Below are 24,175 nucleotides of genomic sequence, written 5' to 3'. Positions count from 1 at the left end.
AAAACGTTTTAGTTTTCTTATATTAGCTGTAAGAGTGCTGTTTATTCGATTGGCATTCTGTAATTTTACTGAAGATACCTTATGAAATTTAGGTGAAAATTCTACAAATAAGTTTTAATGTGAGTTTTCTTCTGTTTGTATAGTTTTTATTATAACTAAGGTATTGGCACTAAAATTCACTCAAGCAGGGAGGAATCAAAAAAAGGAATTTAATAGAAAGGTGGAAAGAATGTCAGTCCAAAACAAATGAACAAAGAAAGGGTGTTAATCCTTGCAATTTACTCAGTTGAGACCACTATTGGATTTAAGCACATCATGCTGTATTAATATTTAAATTCACTCATAACTAATTAAATCAAAGCTATTTAAAGCTCATCATCAATTTCCTGATATGTCCCCTCAGAGGGATGCTCAGGTTACTATGGCAGCACTACATGATTAAGTTTACAGTATTATTAATCTCCTATCAACAACTTTCCTCCAAATCAGTCTATTACCTGTGAGCACCCCAATATTATCATATCTAATATTTTGTGCTTCTAAGGCACTTCTGACTGAATCAATCCATCTAGACCTTGGTCTTCCTCTGGGTCTCTTTCTTACCATCTTGGCATCAAACGCCTGATTTGCTAAGCTTTCTTCGCCCATTCTGTTTAGGTGGCCATACCACCTTAGATTAGCTCTGCTGACACATTCTTGAATGCTAACAATGCCACTTTCCTTTCTAATATCTTCATTTTTAACATGACTACTATTAATGTCATCAGTTCACTTCCCTAATTTTTCTCAGAATCCTCATATCTGTGGTCTTAAATCTTTCATCAAGTGCTTTATTTCTAATCCATTTCTCGGATGCATAACTTAAAACGGGTTTGAACGCTATCTTGCATACTGCTAGTTTAGTATTTTGGCTAATTCTCTTATTCCAGATTTAATCTTCGCTAAAAACTGTGTTTAAATAGCTGAAATAATTTACTTGTTCTATAGAATTTTCATTCAGAATGTAGCTTAAGTTTTCTATGCTTCTATCTGTTCTCATAGTTTTGGTCTTTTTATTGCTGATTTTAGAAGACAAATTTATTACAGCTGTTATTCAATTTACTTAGTGAATCCTGGAGACTTACACTAGATGCATTTAGGAGTACAACATCATCTGCATAAAGCAAAGAGGAAAGCATTTCCAGGCTTGTTGCCACTTGGTTTCATAATGTGATCCATATAGATGATGATTAAGAGTGGAGATATTGTGCATTCTTGTCTTACCCTTGATTTTAGATCAAACTATCTTCCTATATTTGCTTCAATTCTAATTGCTGATTAACAACTTAAATATAGACTATGTATTGCTCTGTATAGTATCCCATTCACCCCCATATAATTGTAGTGTTTTGAAAAGCTTTTCTCTTGTCACCTTGTCCTATGTCTTTTCCAGATCTACAAAACTTAAGAACACACCTTGTCATATTCCCACAATTTCTCAACTATTTGTCTTAAAGTGAAAATCTGATCTTGACAGCCTGTATTTGGTCTAAACCCAGCTTGTTCTTCTCGAAATTTCTCTTCCACAATCTTTCTGAACCTCTTTTCCAGAACTCTTAGTAGTTCTGGAAAAGAGGATACTAAATTCCCCTGTAATTCTGAATACTGAATGGGATACTAAATTCCCCTGTAATTCTCACATTCAGTTTTATTCCCATTTTTTTTTTTTTTTTTAGATGTATATTATGAGAGCACTACTCCAATCATTGGGAATTCAATCTTCTGACCAGGCCCTCTGAATTACGCAGAGTAGCCACTGTTAAACCTTTATACCTCTATACTTCAGCATTTCTGGTCGAATATCACCTACTTCAGCTGCCTTAACACATTTTGAGTTTTTGACAGCTTTTTCTACCTTAAGTATTGATATGTACTCTTTCTTTGCATTCCTCTTGCAAATTTTCTAATATGGTTCTGTCACTCCTTGGTTCATTTAACAGTCTTTCAAAGTAAATACAGTAACATCCCGAAGTTACGCAGTAGATGGGACCAACAAAAAGCGTGCGAGTCGAATTCGCATAACTCGGGGTATAATTTTGCATGTAATTTATATATACAAACATATACAATTGGGACCAAAGGTTTACAAAAACACCTATATTTTTTAAGAAATATAATCATAATTGTAGTTTTTCGTACATAAAAAAAAAGAAAGTTATTTCAGTGTCGATGGTTTCATAAAATCAAATAGATTCGTCTGACGGCATAATGTCTTTTTCTTGTCACGCAAAATTTCTTCGTAGCAAGCTAATGATTTTTTTATTCCTTGCCTTGTGGCTACAATTCGTTCCTCGTTAGAATCTATGTCCTCCAAAATCTGTAAACCTTTCTTTTATGATTGTTCTTACTGTGGATTCCTGTAGATCGAACTTCTTTGCTAGCTCACAAATTTTCATTCCGCCTTCAAAATCCTTAGTAATGTTGAGTTTTGTTTCCAAAGTTAATGTTTTTCTTTTCTTACTAGCAGTAGAAGAACCGGACTTGCTTCTTTTGGATGACATTATTATTTTTGGTGATAAAATTTTTATCAAGAACATAACATTAAACAATCGCAAGGTTTGTAGACTATAAAAATCGCATATGAATGGAGACCGCATGAAACACGTCAGTGCTTGTTCACAGCATGTGCGACACTGGCGAATGCGGCCGGCGCCTGAAAGATACGACTAGTGGTGAAGCGGGATGGGAATATGTACATATAAGAAACCGCATAACTCAGGATTCGTGTAAGTCGGGATATGACTGTACTCCAAACATCTAGGATATCCTCATCTTCAGTTTTCGTGTTACCTTTATCATCCCCGATTCCTTTTACAGTACTCTTTCCTTCATTTCTAAGCTTCTTCAATGGCCTCTAGAATATTTTGTCACCTTCCTGATACACACAGCTTAGCTCTCTTACATTTTTATCTGTATTTTTTAGGACAATGCTGACTTATTTGCTAGGAACTTGGTATGATTTGTTTGTTTCTAGGACTGACTGCTCCTTGTGTCCCCCCCCTTGGTGTTTCTATTTAAAGCTTATTTATCTAAACTCTAAATATAGGAGTCTTGTTTAGTTTGTCTATCTGACATCTGTTTTCTGCAGTTTGAGGTAGTCTTGAAAAGTGCCATGTGTCCTTTTACATCATGATAATACATTTGAGCTTAACATGCAATAGAAAATGGGAAATAGGATAGGATAGGATGTTGTCTGTTCTTTGAAGTAAAAAAAGATATTAGCACAATTCACGTCTTCTAAAGGAATAATACACGAAAAATCATTGTTCAATTTCTAAGGGTAGTAGACAAACACATCTCAGAGTTCCCAGGTCATCAGTGACATGCAATAATGAATTGTCTGTGCAGGGTGCCAGTAATAACAAAGTTTTACTAATTTATTAATAATATAGACATAAAATCCTGTTTGGTAAAGTAGTTGGATCCAAGAATTGGATCAAGGATTCGAGAAGAGTATTTCTTGTCAAGTTTAATTTAAATTATAACCAAGTGAGCAGCTGTTGCTTGAGTTCCTGTAGATTTGGGAGGCATAATGGATGCTAGTTCTGCTGAACAGCAGCCATGGTAGAAGAGAGACAATGCTGAAACTGATTTTCAATGAGAGAATTGGGGGGGGGGGGGTAAGTGCACTTAAAACATGAGAGCATGTTCCAAGGTTGGCCAAATTTGGGATTTATACAAGTAACAGAAAAAAGTCTTGAGTGAAAAAGGATGCAATTTTGCTTGTTGTGTGGGTAGGATGAGTGGAGAGTGCTATCATCAGCCAACTATGAATAAGAATTTCAATCAGTGGGAGGAGGTCAGTTATATAAATCAAGAAGAGGGTGGAGAAAATAACAGAACTCTCAGGAATACCTGCAATAACAGGAAAATATGAAAAGGGAATACTTTCCACAATTACATATAGTATACTGCAGGCAGCACAGTTTTTTGCTTACTGGAAATGTAGGATCTATCTCGTCTCATGTTTTAATCATGCCAATCTTTTGTAATCGATGGTGGCGTGAAGTAACGTAAAAATCTTCTGTAAGTCTAACTACTTACAAAACTAGTTTGGCTATATTGCTTATTTTATGAAACCTGTATCAAAACTTGTTTTTATACTGTGTGAACAAATGCCAGCTGATTGTGAAAGAGATTGATATAGAATGCATTCTATATCAATGCAAGGTTGCATATGGAGAAATTGGGGAGAAAATTGATGCAGAAAATTAGCTTTCCTTGCAAGTGAATTACTGGAAAATAGATAGACAAAGGTTACATTACAATTAAAAATATAAGAAATAGAAGACTCAAATAATTTGTTGTTTAATTAATGGTGCATTTTTGGCTAAGTGTCATCATCATCAAATTCCTGACATGTACCCTCAAGGAATGTACATGACATGATAGTACTAAATGAAAAAACTTACATCGTTATCCTATCTTCAATTTTCTTCCAAATCAATCTGTTACCTGACAAGAGTCCAACATTATCAGATCTTATATTTCTCTCTTCTAAGGCACTTTTCACTGTATCAGTCCACTTATATCTTGGTCTTCCTAAGGGTCTTTTTCCTACCAACCTGGTAGGGAACACTTGTTTTGTTAATCTTTCCTCTCCCATTCTGTTTAAGTGACCATACCACCTGAGATTAGCTCTGCTAACACATTCCTGAATACTAACAATGTCAAGTTTTTTCCTAATATCCTCGTTTTTAATACGATATTGCCATTGATGCCATCTGTTCACCTCTCTAATCTTTCTCAGGAATCTCATATTTGTGGTATCTAGTCCTTGGTCAAGTTTTTTTATTTCTAACCCAGCTCTCAGATCCATAATTTAAAATTGGTTTGAACACTGTCTTGTATATAGTTAATTTAGTGTTTTGACTAATTTCTCTCTTATTCCATATAAATTTATTCAGTTGACTTTCTACCGTACCAGCTTTGTTGATTCTGTTGTCTATTTCCATATTTAATTTACCATCTTCACTAAACATCATGCTTAAGTAGCTGGAATGTTTTACTTGCTCTATAAGTTCTCTATTCAACGCAGTTGATATTTTCAATGTTTCTGTCGATTTTCATTGTCTTTGTCTTGTTACTGCTCTTCATACCAAATCTATTACAACAGTTATTCAATTTACTCAGGGAATCTTGCAGACTTGTACTGGATTTGTTTAAAAGTATAACATTGTCTGCATAAAGTAAAGAGCCGAGATTAACATCTCCATTGATATCAGGTTTAATACCACTTTCCTTCATAATGTGATCCATATAGATAATGAATAACAGAGGGAATAATGTACATCCTTGTCTGACACCAGATTTAACATTAAACCATCTTCCTGTACTCCCTTCAATTCTAACTGCTGACTTAAAGTCAAATAAACAACTCAAGTATTGCTTGATATAATGCCCCATTTACGCCATACAAATGTAGTGTTTTGAATAGCTTTTCTCTTGGCACCTTGTCATATGCCTTTTCCAGATCTACAAAACTAAATACAGATCTTTGTTATATTCCCAGCTATTTTTCATAAAGGGAAAATCTGATCCTGACAGCCTCAATCCAGCTTGTTCTTCACCAAGCTTCCCTTCCACAATCCTTCTTAACCATTTCTCAAGTATACTTGCATACCAGGAACACTCAGTAGGGAAATATCTGTAATTTTCGCATTCAGTTTTATTTCCCCTTTTTTTATATACGGGTATAAATTATGATTATGAGAGGTCTATTCCAATTATCTGGAATTCATTCCTCTGTTCAGGCCTTCTGAACTATGCAGTGCAGCTACGGTAAAACTTATTCCTCCATACTTGAGCATTTCTGATTGAATATCATCTGCTCCAGTTGCCTTTCCACATTTCAGGCTTTTAATGGCTTTTTCTACTTCATGTATGAATATGTATTCCTGATTGCATGCCTGGTTAGTGTTTTTAACCACTGTGCTGTCACTGATTGTTTAATTTAGCAATTTTTCAAAGTAATTACTTCATACATCAAGGATATCCTTTTCTCCAGTTTTCATGTCACCTTTATCATATGTAATTCCTTTTACAACACTCTTTCCTGCATTTCTGAGCTTTTTCAACAGGCAACCTCCAAAATATCTTGCAAAATATCTTCCTGATGTTTATTTTCTATGTTCTTACCAAAGTCTTCCTATGACTTTTGTTTAGCTAGTTTTACACATTGTTTAGCTTTCTTAGATTTGTCTCTGTATTCTCTAAGAGAGCACAAGCTAACTTATTTGCCAGGAACTTTTGATATGCTTTTTTTTTTTTCCTTCACTGCCTGTTTAACTTCCTGTGTCCACCATGGAGTTCTGATTTTTCTATCCTTGCAGACAACCTCCCTGCATTCTTCTTCTCTGGCTGAATTAGTCAATCTTTTCTTTAGGATTTGTCACTTAATCTCCAAGGTTTGGTTCCTGTTATCAAACTCTTTCTCTGTTTCTTGAATAATGTTTGTGTATTTTAGTCTACAGTTCATATCTGAGAGCTGCTCAACTTTTAAACTTTCTTCAATATGAAATTCAATTTTATCCTGCTCAAAACTAAATGATGATCTTTCAATTTCAAATCATTTGCATACTCTAAGTGTCCTGCACCAGTTAGAAAACATCACTATCAATAATAACATAGTCAGTGAGACTTTTTTTATTCCTTTCCTCTTCACTTCATGTGAATTTGTGCACATTTTTATGTTGGAACATTGTGTTATTAATAACCAGTCCATGTCCTGATCAGAAAATCAACAGGTATTTGCCATTATTATTAGCTTTGTTCTTTTCTTCAAATTTCCCAAAATATTTTTGTATTTCTGACAATTATTTCCTACTCTGCTATTTAGATTCCCAACAAGGACCAACTTTTTCTTTTTCATTGTGTCAATTGTTTTCTGTAATGCCTCAAAACATTCCTCTATGTCTTGATTAGTAGAACCTTTTGTGGGACCATAGGCACAAATAAGTCTCATTGTCCAGTTCCCCATTCTTATATTTGCCCACATTACTGTTCTTGATATGCCTCCCATTCAAGGATATTAGCTTCGTATTTAGTATTGAATACTACAGCTACTCCTCCTTCATTTCCCTGATTGTTATTGCCTGAATATAGCATTTTGTATTTATTGCTTATAAAGATTTTTTCAATCATCCTTATTATATCGATCTGGTACTTATCCAGTTCCTCTGCAAGCTCCATTTCTTTGCCATTCAGGCTTCTTATGTTCATAGTACTGATCTTGAACTCTGGGATATGTTTCAGGATTTGTTCCAGTAGTTGACTTTTCGCTGTTCACCCTCGTTCCCTTGCAAAAGCAAGGGGTTCTTGTTTAACTGGCAATGCCCCAGCCGGCATGAAATTGTGATGTTGTACCATCATTTTATATTGTGGTTGAAGACGATAAGAATATAGTTTGGTTGGCCAAATCACAAATTGCCAGTCCATCCTCATTTGTTTGGTATCCAGGTAGATTCCTAACAGGATGCACCATGAGAAGGTGAGGATTGAACATTAGGTCAGAAGTCCTGGTCCGATCTGTGTATTCCTTTAAAGGTTATGTGGAGGTCTCCTTTCAGTTATATAGCTTTGACCCTTAAGCACCCTCAGCCTAAGTGTCAAAGGCATCAAATACAAAAATGAAACAATATAATAAATGAATAACAGACATTCTAAAATAGCACCACAATAGCTGCATTAAAAGTAACAAAACAATATACAAATTCCTAATACATAATTAAACAAATTAGTACTTTTTCAATCTTCTATCCTCTCCTATTTGTCATGAAGGAGATATGCTAAGCCATCAAATATTTAAGTTTGGATAATGGAGTTATGCTGTTATGTAGGATTTGGTCTTACTACTACAGAGGACTTCTCTTGTTGAGATGGCATATTCAGCAAGGCTCATAATACTTGATGTAATACCACATGGAGTAGATCTTCCATGTTGTCTGTAATAATACTATCCACGGAAGCATGGAATCTGGTAGATAGTGAAAAACTAAGTGAAGGAAGGTTGTCCTTTTGTGAAGACAGAACGGTGGAGATTTTTTTGACTGGAGAATGTCAAAAACGTTGAAAGGTTTTGCAATATGCTTTGATATTCCCTTCATGTAAGGCAGCGGAATATGAGTAATTTTCTTCTTGAGCAGAAGAGGCAGGAATTTTAATTGTTTAATAGAGACATGCGCATTAGACATACTATATTTTTTTGAATAATAGCTTCACACATGTAAGAAAAAGCTAAATATAATTTATTACTCCTATATATTTCACTCAATATGTCATGATTTTCAGGGAGAAGACAGAAAAACTAGCAACAATATTTAAATTCTGAATACAAAATATATTTTGAGAACAAAACTCACACAGGCTAATTTATGCATATTTGCACCATCATTCTAGTAAAGAAAATTGGGACTATTAAGACCTGAATACATCATGTCTATAATTTTATGCTCTACAGATGACTTGTACCACATTAATTCAACTTTCTTGGCAAATGGCTTCTGTAAAGTATTCATTAAAAAAGCCTTCAACATCTATAGAATTCCTGCCTATATTTTTGAATACTAAGAGAAAACTAAATATAATTTATTACTCCTATATATTTCACGCAATATGTCATGAGCTTCATTTAGGGAGAAGACAGAAAAACTGGTAACAAGATTTCTGAATACAAGAACAAGTCATACAGCATGCATATAATATCACATGTCTCAGTTGCAACTGTCAGGTAGGAGGAAACACTATTAGAGTTCAGAGAAGTGGGAATAAATGTATAATTAATTAATTTAAAAATAATAAATAAAATATAAAAAATTATAAACAGCAATCACTTCCCAAAACTTAGAAATAGGCACACATTCTGTCTGATTAGGATGGTAGCATTAGGGCTTCACATGATTCAAGAAATAGATGATTAAATTTGAACCTGTTATAGCATAACATCTTGGTATGGTTCCAGTGAACTTTGTCTAGTGTCAATGGCATGAGAAGCAAGGCCTGAACCTTCAAAATCCAAAAATCTCATCAAGATTATATGAGATTTTGTAAATCTGAAAGTCCAAAGTAGCAAAGATGAACACAAAGAACAGGGTGGTAAGAAAGATGACAACTTCCAGGCTGGTTTGAAGGTGGCATACAAATTATATCTGCAAAGGGTCCTTGCTATTTGTTCAGATGTTCCTTTAAGGTAGGGTATGCTGATCCTTTTAACATAAAAGTGTGGTCTGGAAGAGGGATGGTAATTATCAAATCTGTATCAAGGTATCACTATATCCATAAAGTAAACAGAGTAAGTTTTATTTTATTTGATTCTTCTAATAGAAGATACTTAGAAGAACAAATTGTGCATGCTCAGTGTACAAGACTTTTGATAATACCTAAATATTTTTTTGTGAAGATGCATGGATATATCTTCCAGTAAAGGATGGCTTCCTGTAAACAGAAAATTCAGTATTGCCAGCAGAGTTACAGTGTATTAAAGTATCCAAAAAGGGAATGTTGTTGGATTCACTTTCACTAGTGAACTTAATGTGAGTATATAAGAAGTTAATTTTATCCAGAAACTGAAGTAGTTCTGCTTCAGAGTGAGACCAGATTGCATTTCATCAGATTGAAGGTACGGAAATGGGTAGTCCTATATCACCTGCTTTGGCTGATTATTTTATGGAGCATTTAAAGGGACAAATTTGTAACACCATTTCTCCTCGACTTGCATTTGGCTACATTTTGTGGATGACATCTTTGCAATTGCCAGTTTTTCTGTTTTCTCCCTGAAAGAAGCTCATGACATATTGAATTGAAATATATAAGAGTAATAAATTATATTTAGTTTTCTCTTACATGTGTGAAGCCATTATTCAAAAATATAGGCAGGAATTCTATAGCTGTCGAAGGCTTTATTAATGAATACTTCACTGAGGCCATTTGAAAAGAAAGTTGAATTAATGTGGTGCAAGTTATCTCTAGAGCATAAAAGTATGGGCATGATGTATTCAGATCTTAATAGTCCCAATTTTTTTACTAGGATGATGGTGCAAATTTGCATGAATTAGCCTGTGTTGGTGTTGTTCTGAGGAATTATAGGCTGCTTTCAGGTTGACAAAGAATTAGTTAATCCAAACAGGCTATTATTTCCTTTTCTAAAAGTGACCTGAAATTCTTGGATGAACCATTTATTTTTGATGCGAAATGATCTAAATCAGGCAAAGAACCATTCCAAACTGCAAAAATGTTGTCACTATTTTGAGTTTGAAAATATTCTTTGGGAGACATCATTTGAAGTGATTTGTTTTGTTTTTTTATATAATGAGGAATATGTGAGTCTTTCATTTCTTCTTGATTTTTTAGTTTTTTCAAGTTAGTGATAGAAGTTTGCCATAAACCATTTGCAATCATCTCTGTCCTCACTAAAGTAATAGATTTTATCAATATCCAACTCATCCATTACTTAGAGGCCCACCAATTAATCAATGACCACCAATATGGATTCCACCATTCATGATCCGCAGCCAACCTTGTAGCTTACACCACCACTATGTGTTGTTGCTTTTGACTGTGTATAGCATCAAGACCTACTAAACAAATCGCCATCCTTTGGTCTCCTTCCCACCATTTATAATTGGATAGCCATCTCTCTCTCTCTCTCTCTCTCTCTCTGGTCGTTCTCTGCAAGTCATGGTAGATGACTTTGAGCTTCACCACCAAATGCTGAAGTGCCTCAAAGCTCTGTTCTATTACCTACTCTTTCTCATGCATATAAATGACATTCATAATCATTTGTGAGTAAGTCATTTATGTGCATGAGATCCTATCCACAGCTTTGGAGATGATAGTACTCTCCTTTCATCCTACTCATTTGACAAACAATGCAGTACTCTGACATCCCCGGTTATAAGATCCTCTACAACTAGTGCCTTAAACATTGATCTACATTCTATCCTTCAATTGGGCAAGGACAGCCTTGTCATATTCAATGCCACCAAAACATAGTCTTGTGTTCTTTGTTACAAAAGAGTTCTCCGTTCACCTGCCCTTACCCTCAATAATACACAAATCACTAGACAAGATCAGATGTCTCTGCTTGGATTACCATTTACCTCCATTCTCTCCAGGCATAAACGCACCACATCAGTAGCCTCCTGAGCATTCAAGAAATTAGGCATTATCTTTCGTTCAAGAGACTATTTTACACCTATCTCTTAACTATATACAAATCCTAAATATGTCCTTGTTTAGAATACTGCTCATGTTTGGGGGTGGTGCATCTAAAACTTCCTTTAAAATCTTTTGTTTTGAGGTGAGCAATTAGGCTCATAGTTGATCTCTAGATTCACTTCAACTTTTATCTCACAGACATTGTTTCTGCATTGTGTTCATTCTACAGGTAGTACTTCTATGGTCACTGTTCCAACAGATTGGTAACCATCATTCCTCCACTTTCTGTGTTGCACTTATTAATACAAGAGCAGCAGCTGCCCATCATCCCTTGCAAATACACCAAACCTGCTTCTCTTTTTTTCCACCCATCACTGTCCTTTGAAATGGCCTTTCTCATAAAGTATTCCAAAAATTAAAAAAAAAAAAAGTTTTGTTCCTCATCTGCACCCACACACAGCACTGCTATGCTTATAGGTGTCTTGAAATGTCATGTATGGAATCAATATTGAAAAAAGAAATTGGGTGTTTGTTTGGATCAGAAAAGTAGAAATGGTAATCAGACTATTGAGTAGAAGAAATTATGAAATCATACCATTTGGAATAAAGAGTTTGAGAACAGGAATCAAATCTTGGAGATTCAGTGGCAAGCCTTGAAGAAAGCCCTGATTGATTCAGCTAGAGAGGCATGTGGTGAAGTTGTCTGCAAGGATAGAAAAATTAGAACTCCATGGTGGATACAGGAAGTTAAAGAGGCAGTGAAGGAAAAGAAGAAAGCATATCAAAAGTTCCTGTCAAATAAGTCAGCTTGTGCTCTTAGAGAATACAGAGACAAATGCAAGAATGCTAAACACTGTGTAAAACTAGCTAAACAAAAGTCATGGGAGGACTTTGGCAAGAATATAGAAAATAAATATCAAGAAGGTGGCAAAATATTCTGGAGGTTGTTGAAGAAGCTTAGGAAAGAGCTGTAAAAGGAGTTAGAGATGATAAAGGTGACATGAAAACGGGAGAAAAAGATATCCTTGAAGTATGGAGTAATTACTTTGAAAAACTGCTAAATGAAAGAAGCAGAGATGACAGCACAGTGGTGAAAAACACTGACCAGGCATGCAGTCAGGAATACATAATTATACTCGAAGTAGAAAAAGCCATCAAAGGCTTGAAATGTGGAAAGGCAGCAGGAGTAGATGATATTCGACCAGAAATGCTGAAATATGGTGGTGTGAGAGTCTTACAGTGGCTGCACTGCATGGTTCAGAAGGTCTGGACACAGAGACGAATTCCTGATGATTGGAGTAGAGCTCTCATAGTACCCATATATAAAAAGGGAAATAAAACTGCATGTGAGAATTACAGAGGTATTTCCCTACTGAGTGTTCCTGGCAAGATCTATGCAAGTATACTTGAGAAACGGTTGAGAAGAATTGTGAAAGAAAAGCTTGGTGAAGAACAAGCTGTATTCAGGCCAAATAGAGGCTGTCAGGATCAGATCTTCACTATACGACAAATAGTCGAGAAAGCATGGGAATATAACAAAGATCTGTATTTAAGTTTTGTCGATTTGGAAAAGGCATATGACAAGGTGCCAAGAGAGAAGCTATTCAATACGCTGCAGTTATATGGTGTCAATGGGGCATTATATTAAGCAATACTTAGTCTTTATTTGAGTTGTAAGTCGGCAGTTAGAATTGAAGGAAGTACAGGAAGATGGTTTAATGTTAAATCTGGTGTGAGACAAGGATGTACATTATCCCCTCTGTTATTCGTTATCTATATGGATCACATTATGAAGAAAAGTGGTATTAAACATGATATCAAAATTGGAGATGTTAATGTATGCTCTTTGCTTTATGCAGACGATGTTATACTTCTAAATAAATCCTCTAGAAGTTTGCGAGATTCCCTGACTAAATTGAATAAATGTTGTTATAGATATGGTATGCAGGTCAGCAATAAAAAGACAAAGACAATGAAAATAGGCAGAATCATTGAAAATGTCAACTGTGTTGTGAATGGAGAACCTGTGTAAACAAGTTTCAGCCACTTAGGCATGATTTTTACTGAAGATGGTAAATTAAATATGGAAATAGACAACAGAATCAACAAAGCTGGTATGGTAGGCCGTCAATTGAATAAATTCATATGGAATAAGAGAGAAATTAGTCGCAACACTAAATTAGCTGTATACAAGACAGTGTTTAAACCAGTTTTAACTTATGGATCGAAGTAAAACGCTTGACCAAAGACTAGAGACCGCAGATATGAGAGTCCTGAGAAAGATTATAGGCATGAACAGATGGCATCAATGGCAATATCATATTAAAAACGAGGATATTAGGAAAGAACTTGACATTGTCAGCATTCAGGAATGCATTAGCAGAGCTAATCTCAGATGGTATAGTCACTTAAACAGAATGGGCGAAGAAAGATTAGCAAAACAGGTATTCTCTTCCAGGTTGTCAGCAAAACGACCCAGAGGAAGACCAAGATATAGGTGGATTGATACGGTACAAAGTGCCTTAGATGATAGAAATATAAGATCGGAGATAAGTAACAGACTGATTTGGAGGAAAATTGTAGATAAGAAGTTAGTAATGATGTAATTTTTTTCATGTAGTACTATCATATCCTGTACACCCTTGAGGGTACATGGTAGGAATTTGATGATGATGATAGTGTTGGCACACAAGGTTGAGAGTGAAGTTATGGTCTGAAGAGAGGAAAGGCTATCTCTACAGCAGGGTTTCCCAGATTGTGTTCTACGGAAAGTGAATAAGTGTTCTGTGAAATATTATCAAAATTAATATTAATATGAGCCTGGAATGGTTTTAAAAGCTGCGACTATAACCAAGATGTTTTGTTAAAATTTCAGGAATTTATGAAGTGTTCCGTTATAGGAAAAATTTGGGAAACGCTGCTCTACAGCATGCTTGGAAGGAGAAGTGGTTAAGAAAAGACTGAATGGTGGGAGAGCAGAGTGTTATCTATGATTGTTTGGTATGTTGAATCATTATTTACAGCAGATACTTGGATTATCTCTTCCAGCTTGATCACTGGAGTTGGAAAGGGGAAGGACCAATTGAGGTTTCAAATATCCACGTTATCAAGGAAAATGACCTCATTCCTTGGGTAGTTGAACTGCAGAAATCAGAGTGATTAAGTGGTGCCATTTATGTTTGTGTTGGTAAAACAGTTAAGGGGGGGAAGGGGTTTAAAATGTAGAAATTTATCTTTCTCGAATATTGAATTAGAAATTATACTGCTCTTTAAAGAACCCAAAAGTGGAGTTTTTATGTTCTTTAAATTACGTTAATCTGTTTAGAGTCAAAACATGTGTCCAGTAAAAGGTAACTGTGGGTGAGAATAAATCTTAATCGCATCATTTGACTGATAATGACCATCTTCTTTAACTTATATTTGTAGAATAAATTAATGTATTAATAATAGTCATGAATATTCTCTGCTAAGATCAGTTTTTAATTTTGCAGGGTACACTGTCCAAAGCTGAGTGGGAAGCAGCTTGTAAGTATATTTTGTTGACCACTTTTTATTAGATATTAAGAAAACAGTTTGTTTATATATAATGCAAGCTTTAACATGTTAAAATAGTTATTAATTAATTGGTTAGGATTTCTCTACCCTACCTGACAAAAGAGTGAAAGTTTCTCCCTTTCATGGGAAAAAGAGTATATCAAGCATCTTTCATTTCTGAAACTGTTTCTTCTAATTAGAATAAATAAGTAGAGAAAAAAAAAGAGCCAGGCATCATTTGGTCAGAATAATAAATATCCATTATTGTTTTATAGCCAAGTAGCCAAACTATTTGCCTTTGAAACTAAGTTTTGAGAGTGACTAAAAGTTTATGAGAATGCACCCTTTGACATGGTTGTAAGGTTATGGACAATCTGGTCTAGCAGATCATGCCATACATTACTCACAGAATGAAATGGAAAAAAACTGTGCATTCATCACAGCAAATGCAAATACAAGAAACTTTTTTGGAATTAGCAGCTGCTCTAAAAACCAAAAACTAATCTGAACAAATATGGTTGTGTGAAACTCCTCAAGATATAAGAAACCATAATTCTTATACCTCCCACTCAGCCTACAATACCTACTGGTGCCCTTCTGGATTTGTCTTTAAACCTATCTTTGGTATTGCTGAGTGTTGCCTGTGTGCATGTTTGTTGTTTTGTATCAGGTCCCTAGTGTTGTCTCTTTGAGAGAGAGAAATCTGAAATTATTATACCATCGCTCAGTTCATTCCTGTGTGCTTTTTATTTATATTCCATTAAACTATCAACATGAACTTTAGCCTGATCCTAAGCCTAAACATATGATTGTAAAATTATCTCTTCTTGTCTTGAAATTTGAATATTATCAAAAGTAAAAGTGGGAGAAAAAGTTCTGCTGAAGAGAAATTAGACATGAGTTTTGCTAAATGTGGTTTAGCAAAACTCATTTAAACATGGTTGTGGTTATTAGATCCCTACCAAATAAAGGTTTGGAGATGATATTTAAGATTTTAGAAGTTTTGTTCACTGCTAAGTACAAAGCTTTTGTCAAATAAGAAAGCTAAGTACAATGCAATTAGCAACAGTAAAACTGTGAATTGGATTTGCTATCAGTTGCAAATTGTCATTGATATAGAAGGAAGAGAGTAAGCAAGAGAATAAAGTGTTGTATACTAGAACATTATTAGCAAATCATTGCATAGGCTTCTGTAGAGAAATGACATACTAGAAATGTGAAATTATCGAAACTGAAAACGACACAAATGTTGATCAGATATGATCTTGGAAACATACTGGATGAATACAATATTAGTATACAGAACAGATTCAACACACTCAATTTGTGTGAAAGAGAACACCAGATGAACTATGAGAGATTAAAGATATAATTAAAACAGAAGCAAAGAAGAATATTCCAACGGCTTGTAAGAAGTTTAAATGGCTGTCAGAAGATGTCATCAAAACTGCTCAGGAAAGGAGGAAAATGAAGGCCACGGGAAATTTGCAGGAAGTATGGCATTTGAATGCAGAGTTTCAACGACAAGCTAGAAGAGACAAGGGGAAATGGTTTAACCAGGAATGCCAACAAATAGAGAAGACCAGAACAAGAAAGGAAAAACAAGATCTTTTCAAAAAGATCAGGGAACTGACAGGGAATAGAAAAGTAAACACAAAGGATGGGCACTGCAACAGCTATCCAGTAAAAAAGCACCAGAGGGGGATGGAATACCTATTGAGCTGCTCAAAGCCCTGGGAGAAGAGGCAGTTAAAATTTTAACAGCTTTATGTCAGCAAATTTGGATCACAACTACTTGGCCTAGGGAATGGAAAAAATCAGTTTATATACCTTTATTGAAGAAAGGCGATGCAAGAAAGTGCAAAAATTACAGAACTGTAACACTGATTTCTCATGCAAGTAAAGTCTTACTTAAGATCGTTCAGAAAAGACTGGAACCATTCATGAAGAGAGAGAAATGCCAGGTGAACAGGCAGGATTTCGAAAAGGCAGAGGAACAAGAGATCAGATCGCCAATGTGAGATGGATAATAGAAAGAGTACAGGAATATCAAAAGAATGTCTACCTTTGTTTCCTTGACTATAGTAAGGCTTTTAACTTTGTAGATCATGTGAAACTGTGGAATATGTTAAGAACAATGGGAGTACCAGAGCATTTCATTATCCTTCTGAGGAATCTTGACCATGAACAAGAAGCTACTGTCCAAACAGATCTTGGAGAAACTGAGTATTTCACAATAGGTAAAGGGGTATGACAAGGTTGCATTTTATCTCCGTACCTATTTAATTTGTACAGCAAATATTTTAAGAATGGCAGGGCTGGAGGAGTCCTCAGTTGGAATTAAAATTGGCAGAAGAAATATTAATAATTGGAGGTATGCAGATGATACCACCTTACTAGCAGAATGCAAAGAAGATTTGGAGGAACTTATTATGAAAGTTAAAGAAGAAAGTGCTAAATATGACCTTAAACTTAATCTCAAAAAGGCAAAAGTTATGGCAACATGTGAAGTTAATGATTTTGACAGGGAGAAAATGGAAGCAGTTAACCATTTTGTGGTCCTAGGATCCCGAATTGATAGATGGGTATTGTACTGAAGATTATTACTCGGAACGAAAGCAATGACAAATTTAAGCAAGATCTTTAAAGATTAAAGATATTAGCCTTGCAACAAAATTCAAAATCGTGAAGGTTGGACTCCGAGAAAGAGTGAAAGAAGGAAGATAGACATTTCAATGATGGGGTTTGGAGACGCTTGCTAAGAATACCATGGACTGCAAAACAAATCAATAAATCGGTGATAGAATAAAGCTGGATTACTCCCTCGAAGCTATGATCATCAATCAAAAATTGTCATACTTTGGACATATTATGTGAGCAAATGACAGTCTGGAGAAGATGATGATGCTTGCTAAAGTTGATGGAAGCAGGAGAAGAGGAAGACCAAGAATTAGATGGGTAGATGAAGTTAAAGAAGCAACTGGAATGCGCCTGGAAATTCTGAAAGATATGGCCAGGGACAGATCTCAATGGAGAGCATATGTTCATAGAATCACCAGGAGTTGAAAATGACTCGATGGAACATAAGACACACACCAGAATATTATTAACAAATCATTGCATAGGCTTCTGTAGAGAAAGGACATAATAGAAATGTTTTGTTGGTATTACTCCACAAGAATGACCAGATGGGATATGATGCTCATTTTTTTGTTTGAATGCTCTGCTAGTTTTGTGAAAATTCTTGCATTTCACATCATCAGAAGAAATAAGTGAATAAACTAAATAATACGTAATGTACCTAATGAAAATATTTGAACAAGAATAACAATGAAGAGTGCACATTTGTTTTCATGTTTGCTGGTTTGTGGTCTGCTGCATACTACTGGTAACTATGTGCATGTTGTATTGAACTAGAGAAGACCAGACCTGATGTAAATCATCCCTTGTTTTTTTTATTGCACTGCTGATGATGTTTCATCATTTCAGCTGATTTTTTGAATGTTCTTGAGAAATATCTGTAATCTGTATGGAGCATTTTTTGTTTGTTGCCATAATACTTGATGTTTGGTTTCAATTGTATGTACTGCCAGTCCTGATCTGTGTTTTCTTTCATTATCACCATTCATGGTGTGTTCAGATTGGCATACTTCTTCTGACCTGTATGTCTGTCTTGTATATTTAAACCACAGCTATTGCTGATCTTGTAAACAACAAATACCAGATGTTGCTTACACACCACATCCCATCACTACCCAGGACAGAAATAGGCATTATTTGTTCTTTATGTGATAAGAGCTTACAGAATTTCTAGTAATATATATAACATTAGTCAACAAAATTCAGATGAACATGAAAGCCAAGACTTTAGAGGACCAGTGATTATCCCCTACATATAATCAGACACAGATAAAACAGCAAGGATACCATGTCAACAAAATATGAAAGTTGCCTTCTATCCCATCAACAAAATCTCTCATCTCCTGAAACCTCCAAAACCTCTTTGTTCACCTTTTAAAAAGTGCATGATATTGAATTTGATTCTGAAACCAAGTTGTCATTTGATTGCATGTGACCACCTCTTATTATTTTCCTTAATTTTTTGTTTTTATGATGGTCACCAGTCATACAAGAGATATCCAAGGTTCACTTGATATTGATTGCCATCTAACCTTTTTCAGACTAGTTAATTCCAATTTTCTGCAGTTTCACTTTCTTATTGTTAAGAGTGATAAACATCACCACCTAGAATTTCTCTTTATGGAATTTTAAAAGGTAAACAGTTTAAAGTAATTATTAAACCATAATTTTCACACATAGACAGATGTTGAGTAGAAACATAAACAGTTACATGCATACATTGTAGAACAATTTGTCGCATTCCAACTATTACATTCATGTTATAATACAGGTTAACTAATTTTTAAATTGTGCAGTGCACATGTTTTTGACTTTTGTTTTGTCCAGACCAGCCAAGTGCCTCAAGTCAACATAAGTCAAGGACTATTTATTCTCTAGTTTGTTGTCTTGCAGGAGGAAAAACTTTATGAGTGAGAATAAACTTCACATTTATTGGAAAATCTCTTAAGATTCTACACGTTCTGGAAAGGACTCAAAAAAAGTTGAAACCACATTGATGTGTTCTTTCTAATGACAAGTATTTGTTTGGAACTTATTTTTAGACAATACTACTTTTTTTTAAAGCTGTTATTTAAGTTATAAATATTTGTTTGGAAATTTAATATCAGAGTTAGTTCAGATGACATTTAGTGTTACAGTTGTTTTTGTATTAATATCCAATTATTTTTGTAGGTATGTATGTTGTGTTTGCATTTGTAAAAGTGAAACCAGATGAAAAAGGTTCAGAGGAAGAACAAGATCTTGTCAAGGAAAAATCAGAAAAAACATCGCAAGAAAATGATCAAATTGAAAAAAGGCAATAAAAAAAGATTTTAAATATCTTTTGATATATTATATTTGTTTAATGTAATTATGTTGCGTAGCATAGTATATTCCAGTTGAAATGTAATATATCTATAGTGCAACAAAATACCCTTTCTGGTTTTACACTTAATATGATGTAAATTTAAGAACAGGTGGTAAATGGAAGTATTGTATGTTATTTTGAGCAATCTAGAATTTTTGAGATTTACTAGTAAATTTCTTCATTTAAAATTTAATTTTCATGTGGATTTTTACAAATTGAAATGCTAAAATGATTTAGCAGTATTATTTAAGATAGTGTTATTTAGCTGTTAAATAAAGTGCTGTTGTATTTTTAATGCCTTCCAATGTAAGTAATAATTTTTTAGACAAAATCTTTTTCACAGTAAAAAATAAAGTACTCAGTGTTTTAACATTCTTTCAAAAATGTATAGTTTATTAATTATTATTTTCAACTTCATTACTTACTGTAAACATCACCATTAGCATTCTTAAATGTAAATTGTTCTTTGATCTCTAAGTAAAAACATTGTAAAATCTTTGTACACAGTTGTATTGGTTATTTTGCTTTGCTAAGAATGAAATCATGGTTGTAATATTCAAATTGAATTTTTAATTTTTGTTGAAATACTAGCTGTACAATTTGTATTAATTACTAATACGAATGTATTTCTCCTGAATTAACAGCCATTGGAGAACTTGTACAGTAATTGGAATTATTTGTTATTCTTTTCAAAGAATAACAGAAGATTACCTTTTGATGCATTCTGAGAAAGAATTTTGTAATAATGACATTTTAACCACTATAGGAATTTATTGTTTCATATTTTAATATCATCAAACTATAATAGCATGGGGGGGGTATCCGTAGTACATATATAGAGTAAAACTGTTTCATTTTGAATTTCAATTATACAAACATTTCCTACAAAGTTACTGGTCATTTATGCAAAATACAAATAGAAATGTTTTATGTGGGTTATTGTAACTGATGGTGTATCATTTCTTCCATAATAATTATGGAGGCACTTGCACCTCATTTTCATATAGCAAAACATGAAAGTATTTAGTATATTATTTTATAGGAGTTTTAACCATTCAACTTAATATAGGGACAGTAGTTTAAATATATATTAAAATATATTTCAGATTCTTCAAAAATAATACTTACGGGATTTCTTAATTAGTGGTTCTCCATTACTGGGGGTTGCTCTACAGTGATGGAACTAATGCATTTATGTGGTAATGACACATTTATGTGTGTCACTAGAAAATTGTTTTGAAAGTAAAGCATTTTAAGAGGCCTAAAGGAAACATTCAGAGAGAGAGAGAGAGTAAAAGTATCCTCTCCTCCTCCTTAGATATCTACATTCTTTTTAACTTAAAGCTAAATAATCAATAAGCGTGCATATTCTATTCAACCAAAAAATGATTCCTTTTTTGAAATAAATGAGCTGTAAACCATTGGGTGAATAGGATCCACTCTGGATTATAAGGTATATTGAATTGTTCAATATTGACCTCCATTTTACTGAACTTCTAATTCACCTGATGATTCATTTTGGTACATTTGGGGAAGAAAATGTAATATAATACAGTAGTAAATTGGATCAGAAATTTTATTTTATTTTTTCTGAAGTTTATAATGTCCTGTAAATACATAAAATACTTAGTGTTAAGACTAGTGCTGCTTAGTCATTTCTGGTATTTTAAAAATGTAATGAGACTTAAACTTTAGCTTTAAATAGAGAAAATGAAAAGCTGTAGCTCCAAAATATTTGCCTTTAAAAAAAAAAAAAAAAAAATCAAAATGAATCAGTAACATAAAATACTGTTTGATTGGTAAGACCTGGGTTCGAATCTTGTCGGGAATGCAGGAGCATTTAAAGAATATAGCACATTTAAATTTATGCTGTTAAACTGATTTAGCCGTTCTTATAGAAAGAGGTGGAAGGGTTTTTCTCTTCTGTTAAACCAGTAATCCAACCAGAAAAGAAAACTCATTGACTGTATTTTCATTACTGCAAATCGGGTTTATACTGGCAAACCATGTTATTCTGCCATAACACATGTTATGATATAATACATAAGAGAAAGAATGTAATAAAATGAAATAGGAGAAAAGGTCTAATTAACACGAGTTTCATTATTTGGTTTTCTTTGTAGTATGAGTATTTAAGAGGAATAAGCTACATTGGAATGTTTTTTTTAATGGAATGAAGATGTTCATATTGGTGCATACATGGGATGAAATATGGAAATTAGTTTTAGCAGGCATCATACAGCTTTTTTAAGTAAAGGACAGTCCAGAAGTCAAATTTTCTGTTTCTGGCTAGAGCATGGTTACATTCAAGCTAAGGGTGGGAAAATTTACTTCTTTTATACAGTTCTTTATTTTAAAAAAGCTGTGTACATGATGTATAAGCAAGAGGACACATACTTCTTAGCCCACAAATCATGAGTAAAATTTAAAAATAGTTGTCATAGTAGTAGTATTTGAGACACTTTGCCATGTCTGACATGGCAAAGTGTCAGATGTGTCCTCAAGATAAGGCAAAGATTGAATATGGCAGCAATAAGCTAAAAGATAGGAATTTATTTGCATTCGTTAACAATTGTCTTTAAATAGTTCATTCAAAAACACTGGATGATTGATCGGCAATAAAAGCATTCATTTATGGAAACTTCTGCTATAGACTTAAGTGTTTATGTTCATAAATAAACAGTAAGTTTGTACAGTATCTAAAAGCTTACCGAACATATTGGAAAATATACCTGAAATATGTCTATTACTGTGTTATACTTATTCTTTCTAGTTCCTGACTTTTGGTAGTAACATCTGAAGTTAAAAAATGTGTATATATATGTGGAATGTGTAAACAACGGTGATTGAGAGGAACAATGCAACCTTGTTAACTTGCTGTGGTATCTTAAATGTAAAACTAACTCACTCCTCAGAAACCAGTAATATTTCACACAACTGAATCATGAGAACATTATTTTTTTTGTAGAATATTCAGGCATTTAAAATGTATACAGAATGACTGTGGATGTTCATGTAACATTATTGTACAGAATTTGCATTGTTTATTTTATTTTTTTCAATAAAATTCTTGTGCACCTTTTACGTAACATTATTTTAAAAAGAACAGTTTCACTTGTTTGTTGAAAGTCAACCTTATTCAAAATTTTCCACCCTACACATTTACTAGGAAAGATTATCTGTAATTGGACAGCAGATACTACCAGGAACAAGGTGTATGTGTTCAAGTCCTTCGATAAAATCATAATTTCTGGACCAGGTAAAATTTCTTTTTCTGTGATAACTGTAACTTAATTTTTCTCAGCATGCATGAAACTGTGTTTTTCATTTAGCTCCGCATATCACTTTGCTATACTATATTAACCACATGTCTGAAATACTGTTTTCATGGTTGGTGCCCATAACAGCTCTCTTTGACTCCATTATAAGGGCTTTTCATTAGGAGAGTTAACTGGTCTCATGGAGATAGGATTTATCCTCCTGAAAATTTGAAGTTCCTATTTCCATAAAACTGACTTGAGGATATGCAATTAACTAATAGTTTACTGGCCTTTGGGGTTAGTTGCTTCATCCAAATCAGCCTTATAATGACAATTCCTGCTATCATTTTCTGCTATTTTTGTGATCATGATGTTTGTACCCCATGCATGTACACGAAATAATTAAACATCAATTTTGATCATTGCATATAAGGAAGGAATTTTATTTTATTTTTACATAGTCCAAAAACTGGACTAGAGACCAAACATGAAATTTTTTCAAGCCACTTCAGGCCTCCAATAAGTGGGGCAGTAGTCTCTCACCAAGCAATGAAATTCATCTTTCACCTAAAGACTATCACAAACATCCATGGCAAGATTCGAACCTGCAGTTTGTTGGTTGGAAAGTGGATTTATCAAGGTTGGTAATCTACGAATCTGAGTATTCTCAGGTTGCTGTTGCAAAAGTCACTGTAATAGCCTCTTTAAACTTGGTGTTAATACAATGGTTGATACATTATTCACTATGTTCAGAGAGGTATGGGGGGGGTGCGCGTGCGTGTATGTTAAGGACTGGTCTGAATTCTGTTATTCTTGCTGTGAATTAGCTTTGTATTTTCCTTTTTGGGTTGAAAGCACTATATGTATTGTAATATTTTGCTATACCATATAACAGTAGTTTTTTGTTGTTCAAAGTTCTGATAGTGCTACTTTTCCTTTCCTTGAAAACTATTACAGAAAATCCAAAACAAATCTTTCCCACATACATTTTACAGCAAAGTAACTTACAATTGAAACTCAGACATCCTTCACAAAAATATGGAGTTAACTCAAGAAATCCTCTTTAAATTAATAGCTTTACTCAATATTATGGGCAAAAAATGTTGCCCATATTTATTAAGTTGTGTGCCACAGGCCGTCCTTTTGTCATCTTTTTCCTGAACATATCGCTTCCTTCTCTTCATCTGGCACTCTTTTCTTC

General features: G+C 34.0%; 1 protein-coding gene across 2 annotated transcripts in view; it reads left to right on the top strand.

Annotated features, from left to right (window-relative positions):
• Rnmt (RNA guanine-7 methyltransferase) overlaps positions 1 to 22,798 on the top strand; it is a 130,156-nt gene extending 107,358 nt beyond the window's left edge. For both annotated transcript variants that reach the window (XM_090397359.1, XM_090397358.1), the window contains 2 exons: positions 14,685 to 14,718; positions 19,540 to 22,798. In XM_090397359.1, the coding sequence (XP_090253485.1) occupies positions 14,685 to 14,718; positions 19,540 to 19,670 (165 nt within the window). In that variant the 3' untranslated portion in view covers positions 19,671 to 22,798. The remainder of the gene's footprint in view (positions 1 to 14,684; positions 14,719 to 19,539) is intronic.
• The last annotated feature ends 1,377 nt before the right edge of the window (positions 22,799 to 24,175 follow it).

The sequence above is a fragment of the Typopeltis vanoorti genome, chromosome 9 (genome assembly GCF_054136105.1).
Source record: "Typopeltis vanoorti isolate ZY-2024b chromosome 9, IOZ_Tvanoo_1.0, whole genome shotgun sequence".
In the NCBI taxonomy this organism is placed as follows: Eukaryota; Metazoa; Arthropoda; class Arachnida; order Uropygi; family Thelyphonidae; genus Typopeltis; species Typopeltis vanoorti.
This window is presented reverse-complemented; position numbering and strand designations above follow the sequence as displayed.